Source organism: Aulostomus chinensis, chromosome 10 (genome assembly GCF_037954235.1).
Source record: "Aulostomus chinensis isolate RoL2024-O1b breed Wild chromosome 10, RoL_Achi_v1.0, whole genome shotgun sequence".
In the NCBI taxonomy this organism is placed as follows: domain Eukaryota; kingdom Metazoa; phylum Chordata; class Actinopteri; order Syngnathiformes; family Aulostomidae; genus Aulostomus; species Aulostomus chinensis.
Genome location: NC_141329.1, coordinates 6,964,929 through 6,978,626, shown reverse-complemented (window position 1 = coordinate 6,978,626; position 13,698 = coordinate 6,964,929). Strand labels below are relative to the sequence as shown.

The window sequence follows — 13,698 nt, the reverse complement described above, 5'->3', positions numbered from 1 at the left end:
AGCAGGGTTGGGTGTTTGTGTGTGTTAGTGTTCGACCATCTTTAAAAAGCTCTGGCTGAATAGAAGGAAGTGGCTCTGACTTCCCCAGGAAATGGGATGAGGAAGCCCAGTGGCTTCGACCTCTCTGACGGCACTGGAGCCACAAGAAGATACACGGGAAAGAAAGAGAGAAAAGGAAGAAGAAGGAGAAAGGGAAAGGTTCACGGAAAGAAAGCTCCCTCTGACTGAAAGGAGAAAAGAGAGGGAGAGGCTGACACTGACAGATATCTGGAGAAGATGAAGCTTCTCCTCAGAGCTCTGAGTGCTTTGCTGTGCTGTTGGCTGTCCTCCTCACAAACACTGGACCCTGCTGGGAAGAACGTCTGCCATAATCCCAGGTACATTCAAATTTATTCATACCTTTAAGGTTTGGATGAGAGCAGGAGCCTTGTGAAAGAAATATTTTGACATCCTTGGATGGGTTGAGGAGATCAGGAGGATAAAAAACTTTTCAGTCATTTCTTGTATTTTCGGATACATTTCCTGCTTAGATAAGGTCGGTCCAAAAGCCTTCCCTTGTGTTATTTACTAAATTTCAATTTCATTAAGTTCTTTAAGTTTTTTGAATATGTACCCAGGGATCCTTCAACTCTGGTCTGCTGCACTGGGTGGAGACAAGATGGGAAAGAGTGCACCATACGTGAGTCACGCTCCTCAAATGATCAGCAATCTGCTAGCTTTATTTGAATTTCTCTTTGTTTCTCATTCGCTGTTGTGTGTGTGTGTGTGTGTGTGTGTGTGTGTGTGTGTGTGTGTGTGTGTGTGTGTGTGTGTGTGTGTGTGTGTAGCGGTGTGTGAGGGTCATCAGTCCTGTCTGAAGAATGAGGTCTGTGTGTATCCGGGAGTGTGTCGCTGCCCACCAGGCTACTATGGAGCTCACTGTAAAACACGTGAGTTTCAGTCACTGGCATCAATATGTGACTTTTATTGTATACTAACTGCTTTAATAACACTTAATTAATAAACGGTATTAGATAATCTGTTTCATAATCTGTCTGGTATGAGATATTTCTGTTTAATATGGTTTTAGACAGGTTCTATGGATGTTAGTTGAGTTTTTAATGTATACATTTTTCATCATTGCTGCTGTGTCTCAACTCTACACCACATTGTAAATACTTCTCATGGTTATGTGTTGTTCGCAGTGTCGACAAGAAACATATTTTGCCGCGTTACAGCACCAAACCCAGATTAAACACTTATTTTATTTTATGAGGTCTCCTGGAGTAGCAGTTTTTTCCTCCCAATAGTGTTAAGCTGATTAATTTCCTCCACGTCTCACACTGTGCCCCTTATGACCACTCTTTCTTTTTACTATTAAATTAAATTAAATCAACTTTTTGTTAACACAATATCTCAGGACAAATGTGAATGAAGCTGGATTGTTGTAGTGTTGAGTATTGTCTGTGTTTTTGCTGCGTCTTTACTAATCCAGGTTGTCCACTTGAGTTCTGGGCAGCAGACTGTCGCCAGGTCTGCCCGTGTCATCCACACGGACGCTGTGACCCCGTCACCGGTGAGTGCACCTGCAACGCCAACCGCTGGGGGCCATTGTGCCAGTTTGCATGCAAGTGTGCTCGCTTCGGTCGCTGCCACCCCGTCCATGGAAACTGCACCTGTGATGAGGGCTGGTGGACATCAACCTGTGCTAAACCGTGCCAGTGCGTCCCAAGGGGCTCTGTGGGCATGGGCTGTGACCAGCTGACAGGCCGCTGCCAGTGCAAAGATAACCACTGGGGAATGAAATGTCCTGCCACCTGCAACTGCTACCTGTCACCATGTAACCAGCGGACTGGTGTGTGTGAGTGTGAGGTCGGCTGGTGGGGACCCAGCTGTGACTGGAGGTGCAACTGTGACCTTACACACAGCAGCTGTGACACAGCTACAGGACAATGTCTGTGCCACCCGGGGTACCAGGGGGTCTACTGCAACCAGCCGTGCGAATCTGGGATGTATGGCAGCCAGTGTAAAACTAGGTCAGTGCTCAGTTGAAAAATGACACTGTCTTGCTATCAGAGCTTATAATGCTTTATAAACTCGCTCCTTGTCCCTCCGTGTCCTCAGTTGTGGTCACTGTAAAGACAACCAGGCCTGCTCCCCCACTGATGGCACATGTGCTGCCTGTGCGCCTGGCTGGAATGGGACACGCTGCGACCACCCGTGCCCACCTGGTTATTATGGTTCCAGCTGCCAGAAGTGTCCACGATGCAGAAATAATGAGCCCTGTGACCTGAACACTGGGAAATGCTCGAGGTGTGACCCTGGATGGAAAGGACCCAGGTGTGTGATGCATTCATGTACCACAGTGCACAATAAGCCAAGTTTCACATCTTTTCTGTTTGTTAATACCAGTAAGTTGCCACTGGAATTTGAAGAAGTTTTGGTCTGTATTTTAAAATGCATGGAGGGATATCTGACTGTAGCATTTCTAGACTATATTCAAACATGGTGTGCCTCCTCTTCCAGCAGGACCTTTTTAAAATAAACCTTTATCAGGAATGTATTGCTGAAAATTTGCCAGAATCTTTTCATTCTGGTTCATATAATTTACCCAAGTTCATAAATTTGAAACATAAAACAAACTTGTAAACAAATTACCGAATCAGTCTCATGAGCCAGATCATCCTCGGACTTTAATTATTTTCTTCTCTGTGGCGTGCTCTACCAATTTTAATTAAAATCCGCCAGGTAGTTGTTGCATTATCCTACTGGCAGACAAATGAATTGCACTGAATTTATAAAGAAAAAAAAGCTTTTTTCGAAAATAAATCACCAAACACCAAATAACACTAGCGGAAAAAATCCATGCTGCGGTGGTGCAGCTCTGCAACATCTGAAAAGTAGCTGTTAAATTCACTGACGATTCACATGATGTCAGAGTATGTTGATTTTTTACTTTATTGGCTTAAGTTGAATTTGAGTAATAAAATCCCCATGTGATGATCACATGAGATGTAGAGAGCAACTCTAATAAGTTTCATCTCTGCTAGTTGACTTTTGTACCGTATCAAAATGAATGGAAACAGTTCTCTGGAGGGGGAACGTGGCCAAAGGTCAGCAACGTCATGACGTTAAAGCAATTGCCACGTGCCTGCACACATCCAGTTCTGGAGTTGTTTTTTGGGTTTTTGTTTTTTTTTGCAACCTACTAAAGGTGAAAATTCTCCTTAATGATGTCTTGTCTGTTTATCTTGTCTTCATATTTCTAAAACCATCATCTTCAAAACTGAGCAAACCTCCTATGAACGGTCTTTCCCTTTCTTGCAAGTGATTGTAGATCACGTCAGTGTCCTCATGTGTAACCAAACACTGTTGTGTTCTTGTCATCATCCCCCTCTGCCAGGTGTGAAGAGGCCTGCTCTGACAGGACATACGGAGACGCCTGCGGCTTCCTGTGTAGCCCATGTTTCCATGGTAACTGCCATCACGTGACAGGAAGATGTGTCTGTCAGCCAGGCTTCCAGGGAGAGAGGTGAGCTGGAACTTAAATGCTTCTCCTCTGTGAAGAATTCATTTAAACTTTGTGAAAAGCATCTTTTATTTTAGAAGAGAATTTTAGAATTAAACTCAAAACAGTATAATCTGTAATTTTAAGCACTTAAGAGTTAGCAGATTAAAACAGAACTTTGTTAATTGAAGTGTGTTGTAAATCAGATATGACTCAGTGACCTCAGTCTGAAGGATTAAAGAAATAGCTTTGTTCTTCTGAACATGCAGGTCAATTAAGTCATGTGACCAGTTCATACAATAATCTAATAAAGGCCTCATTTAAAAACACAATGAACAACCAAACAACAAAATCATATATGAGCAATAAATCTGAACTGAGCTCCAATGCTGACACAGCCTACTTTCACTGAGTACCAGGGTAGATGATGAGTCATATGCAGACTGCTGTCTTTTCTACAGTGTAATTACATCATTCTCTTTTCTCAGTTGTAACAACAGTTGCTCCACCCAGCAGTTCGGCATCAACTGCTCCTCCACCTGTAACTGTGACGACGGGGCCAGCTGCCACCCGGTCACCGGTGTCTGCCCCAACAGTAAGTCCTCCATCCTTCCATCCTTCCTTCTATCCATGCAGCGATCCATCTGTCAATACATCCATCCATCCAGCATTTGTATTAATGTGTGCTCGTGCATGTTTTAGGAATTAAATGTATCTGTATAAATGTATGTGTGTGTGTGTGTGTGTGTGTGTGTGTGTGTGTGTGTGCGTGTGTGTGTGTGTGTGTGTGTACACACACATACGTGCATTTCAGGTAGCCGAGGCGCTCTGATTGCAGGTGTACTGGTTCCTTTGTTGCTGTTGCTGCTGGCGGTGTTCTGCTGCTGTCTGTGTTGCGGAGGAGCTCCTGCTGATGGCAAAGACAGGTCAGAACCTCACTCTCTATGTTCAGCTAGCATGGCGTCCAGGTCCACACACTTGGTTCTGGTCTCATTACTTGTTTTCAGTCGACGTAGTGGTTGGTTGGTTGGTTGACCAAGCGCCCATGGGTGTGTTAGGTGCACTGTTATCATGTTTCTGTCTTGGGGTACAGAAATTGTTTGCAGCATTACCAACAAAAAACAGGTCTAAAGGCTCCTGGAAAAGATGCAATGTTCAGATGGTGAACTGCTTGTGAGGGACGCACAGCAGCTCAAACAATAAAAGACCACAATTACATCATCCTGGTCGTTTTTGTGAAGATTGTTTCTGCTTTGTCTGAGGAAGCTTCATTTTATTCCCTCTGCTCTCAAAGCTCGTCTGCTCGACACTCATGCTGGCACATCTTTTGTCCAAACCTTTGCACAACTGAATTGTTAACAGGATAAACAAATGTACAATAGAAGTATATTTGCAGCAGAGCTGATAAGAGTAGATCATTTTAAAGTTTAGAAAAGCTGCTTTCAACCATTGTTGCCTTCATGCAATAATGTTCCTGTATTAAATATTTTGGGACATTAAAACAGCAAAAAATAAATCTGTACCTCTAAACTTGACAAGACCAAGGGAACTCCTCTGGGGAAACAGATCAACTTTTGCTTATGAAATTTATTTTAGACAGAAAAAGGAGGAAAAATATGTTTCTCAGTGGAATTTTACTCAAACGTCCATAATTTCATTTAATTAGCATTTAATTAGCATACCCAAAGCAACAGGAAATGTCATTTTGACTAGTTACAATTACATTATGCCCCAAACACAACTATGATACATTTATAGATGAACAACATCTTTCAGCCCAGATTTTAAATTGTTTAACTAATTGACGGAACATGTTCTTGTTGCACTTTAGACTGTACCCTATAGACTGTGTAAATAGGACCCTGTAACTAGCATGTGTAGAAATGTGGCTTACATGCCAAAGCACAAACTGTTACCATGTTGGCACACACAGGTTGTGACAACAAATGTAATCTTGATGGACGATGAACATCCATGAATCTGACTCAGACACAATGCAATCAGTGCGTCAGGATGTTCTGTGGAGGCAGTAATTCTCATATTCCATCTCACTGTTAGCTTTTAAACAGACAAGGTCCCGGTAAAGGTCGCTTCCCATGTTATGGCTTTGTATGCTAAATACACATGAATAAAACACACATTTGTAGTCCAGATCTCACTCATATGTCTTCCTCTTTGTGCAATTGTCAGTGTTTTTCAATTAACAGGACACTCAAGGCGGAAATACTTTCAGTCACCTATCGTGGGATTCAAACATGCAGTCAACAAATAAAACAACCTCTGTCCTCTTGTCTTCCCAGGGCAACTGTGGCTGAGGGAGGTGTGTCAGCTCGGACGAAATATCACGTCTACAACGTCCTAGCTAACATCGGCGCCGCCCTCCCGTGCATTTCGAATTGGTCTTCTGGCCTCCCGCGTGTGACTGGTCAGATTAATAATTTCACCATAACAATGCAGTCTACATTCATGTATGAATTATCTCTGTACGGTGGACGAGGCCGGACATCTTCTTTGAGCCTTATTTAACGATTAGGTTTAGTCCTTCGGTGTAGTATTTGGTGATCTTGTGACGAGGACAGTAAACGTTCTATGTAATTTTACTCAAACATGGCTCCACTTTCATGGTGTTATTGGTTAAAATAACACTTGAAGGAATAATATATATACTTAATAATGCAGTTACAAAAGAGTTTCCAATCTGCTTTTTCAATTTCTCTGTGATCAAACAATATTAACCAACCTAAAGTAATAATTCACCTAAAAAGTGTTTTCTTGCCCTAAGAAAGGTGTCCTGAGCTCACAAAGACTTTTTTTTTTTTTTTTTTTGCAGAAAGAGCAATTCATATCGAGTTGAGTTTGAGACTTTGTAAATGGAAGTTTTTTGGATAGGTTTGCTGTTGTTTGTAGTTGGTGACTATGGGGCGCCATTAGCTTCATGCTAAATATACATAGCTGACAATTTCTACATTCTGGAGTCACATGCAAGTAAGGGAGGGGGAAGAAAAAGTCTTTGTGAGCTCAAGTCACCTATTTATGAGAACTTTTGCAATCTGTCACTTGGAGCAAACAGAGGAAAACAGCAGGAGACCTTTATAAACAGTTTTCTCACCTCACAGTGTCTCATCATGACCCAGAGCTGACCTTCAACCACAGCTTCATCGAGCCTCCATCCTCTGGCTGGGTGATAGAGGGCTCATCTTTTGAAAGTGATGAAGAGGAGGGAGAGGCGCTCTACTGTATCCCCCCGAGAGAAGGTAAGAACCTCTCATCGCCCTCATTTGGTGGTGAGTGGAGCTGCCATTGTAAATGTACCTCTCTGGTTTATTACTTTGAGTATTTCCGGACTTTTCTCTCCATCTTTTTGACAGACATCCCGACTGTGGAGGGCCATGAATTCCAGGAGATGAGCTCCAAGTGTAACATGCTGATAGACCCTTCAGGATTCAGCAGCGAGGACATAGCCTCACCCTTCAACATCCCCCGCACCTCCAGCATCGCCAAATCCAAGCGTCCATCTGTCTCTTTTGCAGAGGGCACCCGCTTCAGCCCAAAGGAGAGACGTGGCTCAGGTCAGGACCTTGGCGCTCTCTCTGGACACCCTCGCAAATCTAAGTCTGCCTGGGGGGGTTTGATGCTATCAGCTCTTCAAAGTCAGGGAGGTGCAGCCAGACCTGGTGAGGAGGATGGAGATGAGGGTGAGGAGAGGGAGGATGGGGTGGATTTACAGGCCCCAGACAACCAGACCTGTGAGGCAGGGGACCAGGAAGTAGATCGAAATTCCTCATCCCGCAACATCCTGCAGAACCCTGGGGCTTCAGGCCGAAGACGGACAATGTCCAACACAGCTGCACATAAAGGGACCCACATGCCAGCATCTGCTTCTGATAGCCCAGCTGGGGTCTCAAATAAGGTCACCACAGTGTACGTGACGGTGGGCAAGGCAGGAAAGCCCGTACTGAAGACGGAGTCGAGTTCAGAAGGCCCTGTTCAGGCAATGCTGCGGCGACTTGGGAGCCTCCAGAGAAAAAAAGAGCAAGAGCCCAGCAGGCCCAAATCTGAAGGGATTACCAAACCCCCCAGGAGGAAGCTTGGAGCTCGGGCAAGTGTTTGGGAGCAGGGGGGGCCTTCAGGCGAGGAGGCTGTCATTTGTAAACCCACCAGGAGGAAACATGCATCCCTCAACTCCCCAGACACAGCGGGTGCTTGCGACACTGAACCGTTGGAGAGTGGACCTGCTAAAAGACCATTGTCGTCCATTTTGCAGAGCGTGCCAGAGATGGGTTTGGCCAATTCAGGGTCAGAGCCAAGGACCGAGGGAGACAAAGGTCAGGGTGACGGGGCCGGCTTGGAACAGACTGAGAGCACCTACCTTACTGTTGGAGCAGCAGGAGACACTGCAAGCCTCACCGAGGTCATCGCTAATGAAGCTGCTGTGGTCAGTGTGAAAGATGAACCCTGCTACGAAAATGTCATGATTCTACCCTCATGAGCTCTGAGGGGAACAACATCAGCAGCTCAGACTCCAATAAAGCACACACACACACACACGCACACACACACACACACACACACACACACACACACACACACACACACACACACACAAAACGAAGAGAGTTTAATTGCAGATATGAATAAATTGATCAAATGTGATATAAATTGATATTTATATTGTAATTTTAGTGTATCTATTTAATTACCTCAACTCATATTTGAACAGCGATCAGAGCCTACTTGCAGGGTTCTGCTGTTGGACACGTGAATTACAGACCCCTCATTTGTGTAATTACACAGAGATGCAAAAATACATTTTAAAAAGAATAAACTAGGGGAAAGAAGGAAAAGGGATTATAATGATAAAAAAGGAAGTAAATAAACATTAAAAAGCACATTAAACACATTCATCTCACACTTTATCAATGAATTAAGGTCGACTTGCATTTCCACAATGATTTTAGCCCGTTTAATGTGTTTAAGAGGTCATTTTTTAAAATCTCTTTATTTTCAACTGGTGCAGTTTTGGTTCTCCCTGGAAGTTTATAAGTCTAGCTTTGAAAATTAGATTTATGCAGTAATTTTTACAAAAAATAAACTAACATTCTTCCAAATTTTGTGAAATCTATAAGAAATAAGCATAAAAGAAATGAGTTTCAAAGATAATGATGTCATACTAGCTAGAGAATATTGCTGTTAACATCCTTCATGCCAGTTCAGCAGAATATTTGGGCAAAAAAATTGTTGAAATTTGTTTTAAAAGAACAGTTACATCCATGGTAGCTTTCTTGCGTCAGGAAGGATGAAGAAATATGAACACCAAAGGTAATATTGTCTTTTATGGAGAAGCAGTTAAAAAGATCTGAGTCGTTCCCAGAGGACAAGAACCAGAAATATAATTACAGCTGCTATTCTACATTTAAAACAGGGAGAATAAGACTTGCTGCTGTTCTATTTTTATTTGTCACGGATGAAAACACAAGTAAGTGTGGAAATAAAATAGGAACATTCAACAAAGTTGTAATGTCACACTGTGTATTACACGAGTAAGAAAACATGACCTATGGCTATCAAAGTGACCATGAACCCTTGGGTCTCAGGATCCTGCTGATTGATAAAATCCAAGTGATTACATATCTACATCTGTCAAGAAACCAAGTCAACACAGTCTTTAGGTCTGTGTAAATGCTATATGTTGACCATTAATAAAGGTTTCTACTGTCTGGATGGTTGTCATGGAACATGCATCATACAATATGTGATACAAAAGGATTTAGTGTGGATTTATGAAGACAGAAAGAGAGAAATATAGCTTTATTACAACTTAGCTTGAACAAAATGTCTTAAAAACTGTTTCCTCTGAGTGGGTCAGCTGAGATTGATTTGCAAACACATGGACCTTTATTGATCTTCAATATTTGCTAATGTTGACGAAGCAGGGAGCCAGAGTGAGATTCACCTTTGACAGCACAAAAACAATGATCTTCTCTGCAAAGATCTTGGTTATATTTAAATACCTAAAACAAGAAGCTACTTCTTCTCTGCCCCGGTTGTGTCTGAGCAGCCGAGCCAGTACTTGGCAATGGATCTGGGATACGGAGGCGTGGCAGGGTCCACTCTCTTGCTGCTCAGGTCCACTCTGTAGTACTTATCTGGAAAACAAAGATAAGCCAGTTAGTCATTTTCATGGCTGGGCAGCTTGAGAGAAGCGCGTTGTTATTTGTGTTATAGTTCTATTATTGCGCATGTGGAGGCTGTCATAGATGTTACAATTATAAATAAGAAATAAACAAAGATATGGTAGTTTTGCATGTTTTTTTTAATCAATCTGAACTTTATGAGTACATTTATAGTAAATGCTTACTTAGATATGAGTGTATAGTTAACTGTTTTTCAACGCTCTTTGTGACCCGTGTTGTGAAGTGGGGAACGTGTACCCCTGAAGAAACACTTCATCACACCACCACCTCCCCCATTTTCTAGGTCTGTCTGTCACCTGTGAAGATTATAAGAATCATAGTAAATGTTGACAGGACACTTGAGTAAACTTGGAACAAACAGTTCACTACAAGTGAATTAACCGTTATTAATGCACCCTTATTGTAAAGTGTTACCCAGATGAGAATGCCACTTAGAGGCAACAAACATCAGTGGAGCAGCAGTGACTCACACGCCTGGCTGTCTGAGGGACTAATACACAGCATGTGAATCTAATGATAAAAAAAACACTGAGGAGGCGTTCTTATGACTTCCTGTCTCCTCCTCTAGAGTCTCCACGTCTGTCAGTCTGATCAGAGTGTTTATGTCTGCCTTTTTGTTCTTATCGTTCATCTTTTTTTGACCTTATTCAATTTTATTTGAGCTCACAATTTAAAATCAACTAGAGGAAAGCTGAGAAAATCAAGTCTTGACTTCAGCTGTCTTTGCCAAATTAACCATTATTGTGTTCCATTGACTGTATGTCGAATGATCAGGATCTGGATTTGACGTGTCGATCATATGGAAACAATAAAAACAATAGAAATGTGACTGAAGTACTGTATAACTAATCAACAGATGTATTAATCAGAAACATAATGGTTCGTTGAAGATCAGAATGTTCAAAATATTCAAGCTGTTGTACACAGGGGTAGTGCAAGAAAAAGCCAACAACTTAGAATCAATCCCAAAATGAAAGCAATTCAGCTCTGAAAACCAAAAACAAACCACACATTATCCTACCCACAGATCAATGCTGGTAATCACATGAGCGCTTTGGTGGAAGTAATAAATTGATAATATAAATAATTTTATGTCTTCATTGTTTTACCTCCTTTGAAGAAGTAGACGCTCTGAGTGGGCAGGCTTCCCTGGTAAAGGTCCCAGTAGGACCTGTCGTCCCGGCGGTAGTCCCTGTAGTCATAATTGCCCCTGTTGTTCTGACGGTAGCCATCTCTCCGTCTGTCCTGATCCCAGTCTTGATCCCAGTCTCTGTCCCAGTCTCGTCCAAGTCGCTCCTCCATCTCCATCCTCTTCTCTGCCAGCCTCAGTCCCATTTCCATCCCTTTTTCAGCAAAGGTTCGGCCCATGTTCATCCCCATCTCTGCTATGGAGCCCCAGAATGGTGAACGGTTCTGCCTTCTCCGCCCCCACTGCTGCCCCCACTGCTGCCCGTACTGCTGGTATTGCTGGTTCCACTGTTGGCCTTGTTGTTGATCCCACTGTTGGCTGGGTATGAATCTGCTGCGGCCTGGTGGGGGCCTCCAGGGAGTGACATAGATTCTGCCAGCCATTGCAGCATCCAGCGGTGACGTGAGGCCCTTCCAGTCTTTGTCGATGAAGTGGTGATTACCATGATGCTGAGGCACTGTAGAGAGTTAAAAACAAAAATAAAAACATACATTCCTCACCCACAAGAACCATGAAACATCACGCTAGGATAACTCACAGTCAGAGAAGAGCTGACTGAAGAAACGCTCGTAGTTGTTGTTGTAGTAGATGTCAGTGTAGCGTCTGAACAGTGTGGAAGGAGACCTCTCGGTAAAGGTGATACACTCTTCATGGGACGGTTGGTGCAAGAACTCGTATGTATAATACTGTTCCCCTGAAAGCAGCCAGAGGCAGACACCAACAACAGAACATTACACACGATGAAGAACGACTCTTTTTTAATGTGTGTAACATAAAAAAACCTGGCTGCACCTTTGAAGAAGTACACCTTCTCTTTTCCATGGTGGCTGTGGGCCGGGAGGGCGAATGCTGCATCCACGTTATCAGGAATCTTGTCAAAGCCGACGCTGATATCCCGAGGATAGTCCTCATCCAGAACACCGTTGTCAAACCTCCAGTACTTGTTTCCCTGTTTGGATTTATTTAAGCTTTACTCTCTTATCACAACAGAGATTTCTTTTCTTGTTTACTCATGATGCTGACCAAACCTTAAAGATGTAGGTTTTCCCCTGACAGTTGACACGGGTGAAGGCAGCATCGATAGGCCCACTGATGCCCCACACATCCTGTATGAGCTTTGGAAATCCAGGGACTACTCTCTTCTGGTCCAGCTCAAAGAAGTATTCCCCTGCCATGGGGGAAGAAGCATATGAGATCATATCCCTCTTTTACTGGCAACCAGGAGGTTTCTTAAAGGTCAGGCATGATGGGAATGACATCATTGTTTTGTTTCTAACAGTGACTCACCTCTGAAGGCGTAGATGGAGCCATTTTTTAACTGCATAAAAGAGTCAAAAGACCTGCCACTGCAAGGTTTGGCGTCTGGGTCCGGAGCTGCGGTGGTGGCAGCTGTGACCTGACCCGTGGTCGTCTCGGGGTCTGTAGTGGTGCTGAAGGCCTGCAGGATCGGTGGGACTGTGTGGGGACTGTGTGTCATTGGTGCATCAGGGACTATTTGAACATCTGGAAGCTGAAGAGGTTTGGTCATGTCTAACGTGGTCTCTGGGTGCTGTGGCGTGTGGGCAAAGTCTGGAATGGGACCCTGTGTGGGACTGAGCTGACCGTCTTGTGCAGAACGTCTCGGAGACGGTGTGGTTCTGACAAGCTCATCATCGTCCTCTGCAAACACGAAGGTGTCTCCGCGAGCTGTATGAGGACAGTTAGACTCATTGTTAATATTCCAACTTACTCGATGGATTTTAAACAAAAACACTGAAGGGTTTCTTACTCATCATGCCACACGTGGCCTCAAAGTCAGAGCAGCAGCTCTTGTAGTACTTGCACATGGAGTCACACTGGCACGTCCTCTCAGAGTCAAAGCCATTCTCACAGCGGCCCATGCAGGACACTGAATCAGTGGGAATACAATAAACACGCCGACAAACATTGTTTTTTGGCCAAAGATACACACAAATACTGGGTCTTCAGTGTCTGAAATGGTGGGTCTCCCCTTGGGCGAGCCTACAACAAGGTGCCACCCCCCCACCCCTCCCTATATTACTATATAGGATCGTTATTAGATCCTATAGATAGTCAACTATATAGCAAGTTAGCCTAATATTGTTGTATTACATAACTCCAGAATACACTAAATAATAAATACTGACTCTGAGAATGTAGAAAAAAACATTAAATTACACCAAACCTACTGTGTATCTTTACCATATCTCAAACCTAATAACACACATTTAGGCTTTACTGCATGATAGTTAATATTTTTTTCCCTTCAGTCACTGACTGAACCTCATCTAAAACTATCTGGAGCCCTTTGAAGCCTTTCTGTTAGTCAAAAGTGGCGCTTCTGACCTCTTTAAGACTGATATTGTACTTTTGAGGAACAAAAAAAGCAAGTACAGAACTTCTCTTGTCTAATACTTCTAGAGTCAAGTGTGTAAATCAGCGGATTCAACACATTCCACCAAAAGCAAATTCAACCAACATTGCCAGATTTTCTTATATAAATCATTCCTGAGCATTAGAACTTGCTATTTTTTGTGTCTATGTACTCACCATCGACTGCTGAAGCGTGAGCGATGAGCGCGAGCAGCAGGGCGGCCCTCAGCCTCATGTTTCCTCTACAGTGGGAAAGGACAGAATGAGAGTAATGACAGACTGTGAGCTTCCAATCATTAGAAACATGTGTCACTCACCCCTCTCCCCTGTTTGCTTTTGTCGTATTTGCAAAACTTGTTCTACTCAAGCAAAAAAAGAGAGAGAGAGAGAGAGTAAAGAAAGTTTCAGCAGCATGTTTATCTGTTGACCTGGTCACCTTTGGTTTTTCTCGTCTG

At 43.3% G+C, this 13,698-nt stretch overlaps 2 protein-coding genes across 2 annotated transcripts; one reads left to right on the top strand and one right to left on the bottom strand.

Moving 5' to 3' along the window:
- Positions 1–102: 102 nt before the first annotated feature.
- Positions 103–10,696, top strand: scarf1 (scavenger receptor class F, member 1). Its single transcript, XM_086215813.1, has 11 exons — positions 103–377; positions 618–679; positions 828–929; positions 1,475–2,015; positions 2,104–2,319; positions 3,383–3,511; positions 3,976–4,082; positions 4,302–4,413; positions 5,788–5,912; positions 6,604–6,741; positions 6,856–10,696. Exons 1-11 carry the CDS (start codon positions 277–279, stop codon positions 7,974–7,976), a joined length of 2,754 nt encoding a protein of 917 aa, XP_086071939.1. The 5' UTR covers positions 103–276; the 3' UTR covers positions 7,977–10,696.
- On the bottom strand, positions 8,479–13,564 carry vtna (vitronectin a). Its single transcript, XM_086215814.1, has 8 exons — positions 13,421–13,564; positions 12,639–12,758; positions 12,158–12,556; positions 11,899–12,038; positions 11,663–11,819; positions 11,409–11,564; positions 10,791–11,327; positions 8,479–9,633 (listed from the first exon to the last, which is right to left on the bottom strand). The coding sequence occupies exons 1-8, from the start codon at positions 13,476–13,478 to the stop codon at positions 9,512–9,514; spliced, it is 1,689 nt and encodes a 562-aa protein (XP_086071940.1). The 5' UTR covers positions 13,479–13,564; the 3' UTR covers positions 8,479–9,511.
- Between the last annotated feature and the right edge of the window lie 134 nt (positions 13,565–13,698).

What these genes read in the sequence shown, in the direction of transcription:
- scarf1 (XM_086215813.1), top strand. Translation starts at nt 277, where the DNA reads ATGAAGCTTCTCCTCAGAGCTCTGAGTGCTTTGCTGTGCTGTTGGCTG. An exon ending in CCAGGCTTCCAGGGAGAGAG is followed by an intron (nt 3,512 to 3,975) that starts GTGAGCTGGAAC and finishes CTCTTTTCTCAG; the next exon opens with TTGTAACAACAGTTGCTCCA. An exon ending in CCTGCTGATGGCAAAGACAG is followed by an intron (nt 4,414 to 5,787) that starts GTCAGAACCTCA and finishes TTGTCTTCCCAG; the next exon opens with GGCAACTGTGGCTGAGGGAG.
- vtna (XM_086215814.1), bottom strand. Translation starts at nt 13,478, where the DNA reads ATGAGGCTGAGGGCCGCCCTGCTGCTCGCGCTCATCGCTCACGCTTCA. An exon ending in GGCCACGTGTGGCATGATGA is followed by an intron (nt 12,557 to 12,638) that starts GTAAGAAACCCT and finishes GTCCTCATACAG; the next exon opens with CTCGCGGAGACACCTTCGTG. An exon ending in CAGTCAGCTCTTCTCTGACT is followed by an intron (nt 11,328 to 11,408) that starts GTGAGTTATCCT and finishes AACTCTCTACAG; the next exon opens with TGCCTCAGCATCATGGTAAT.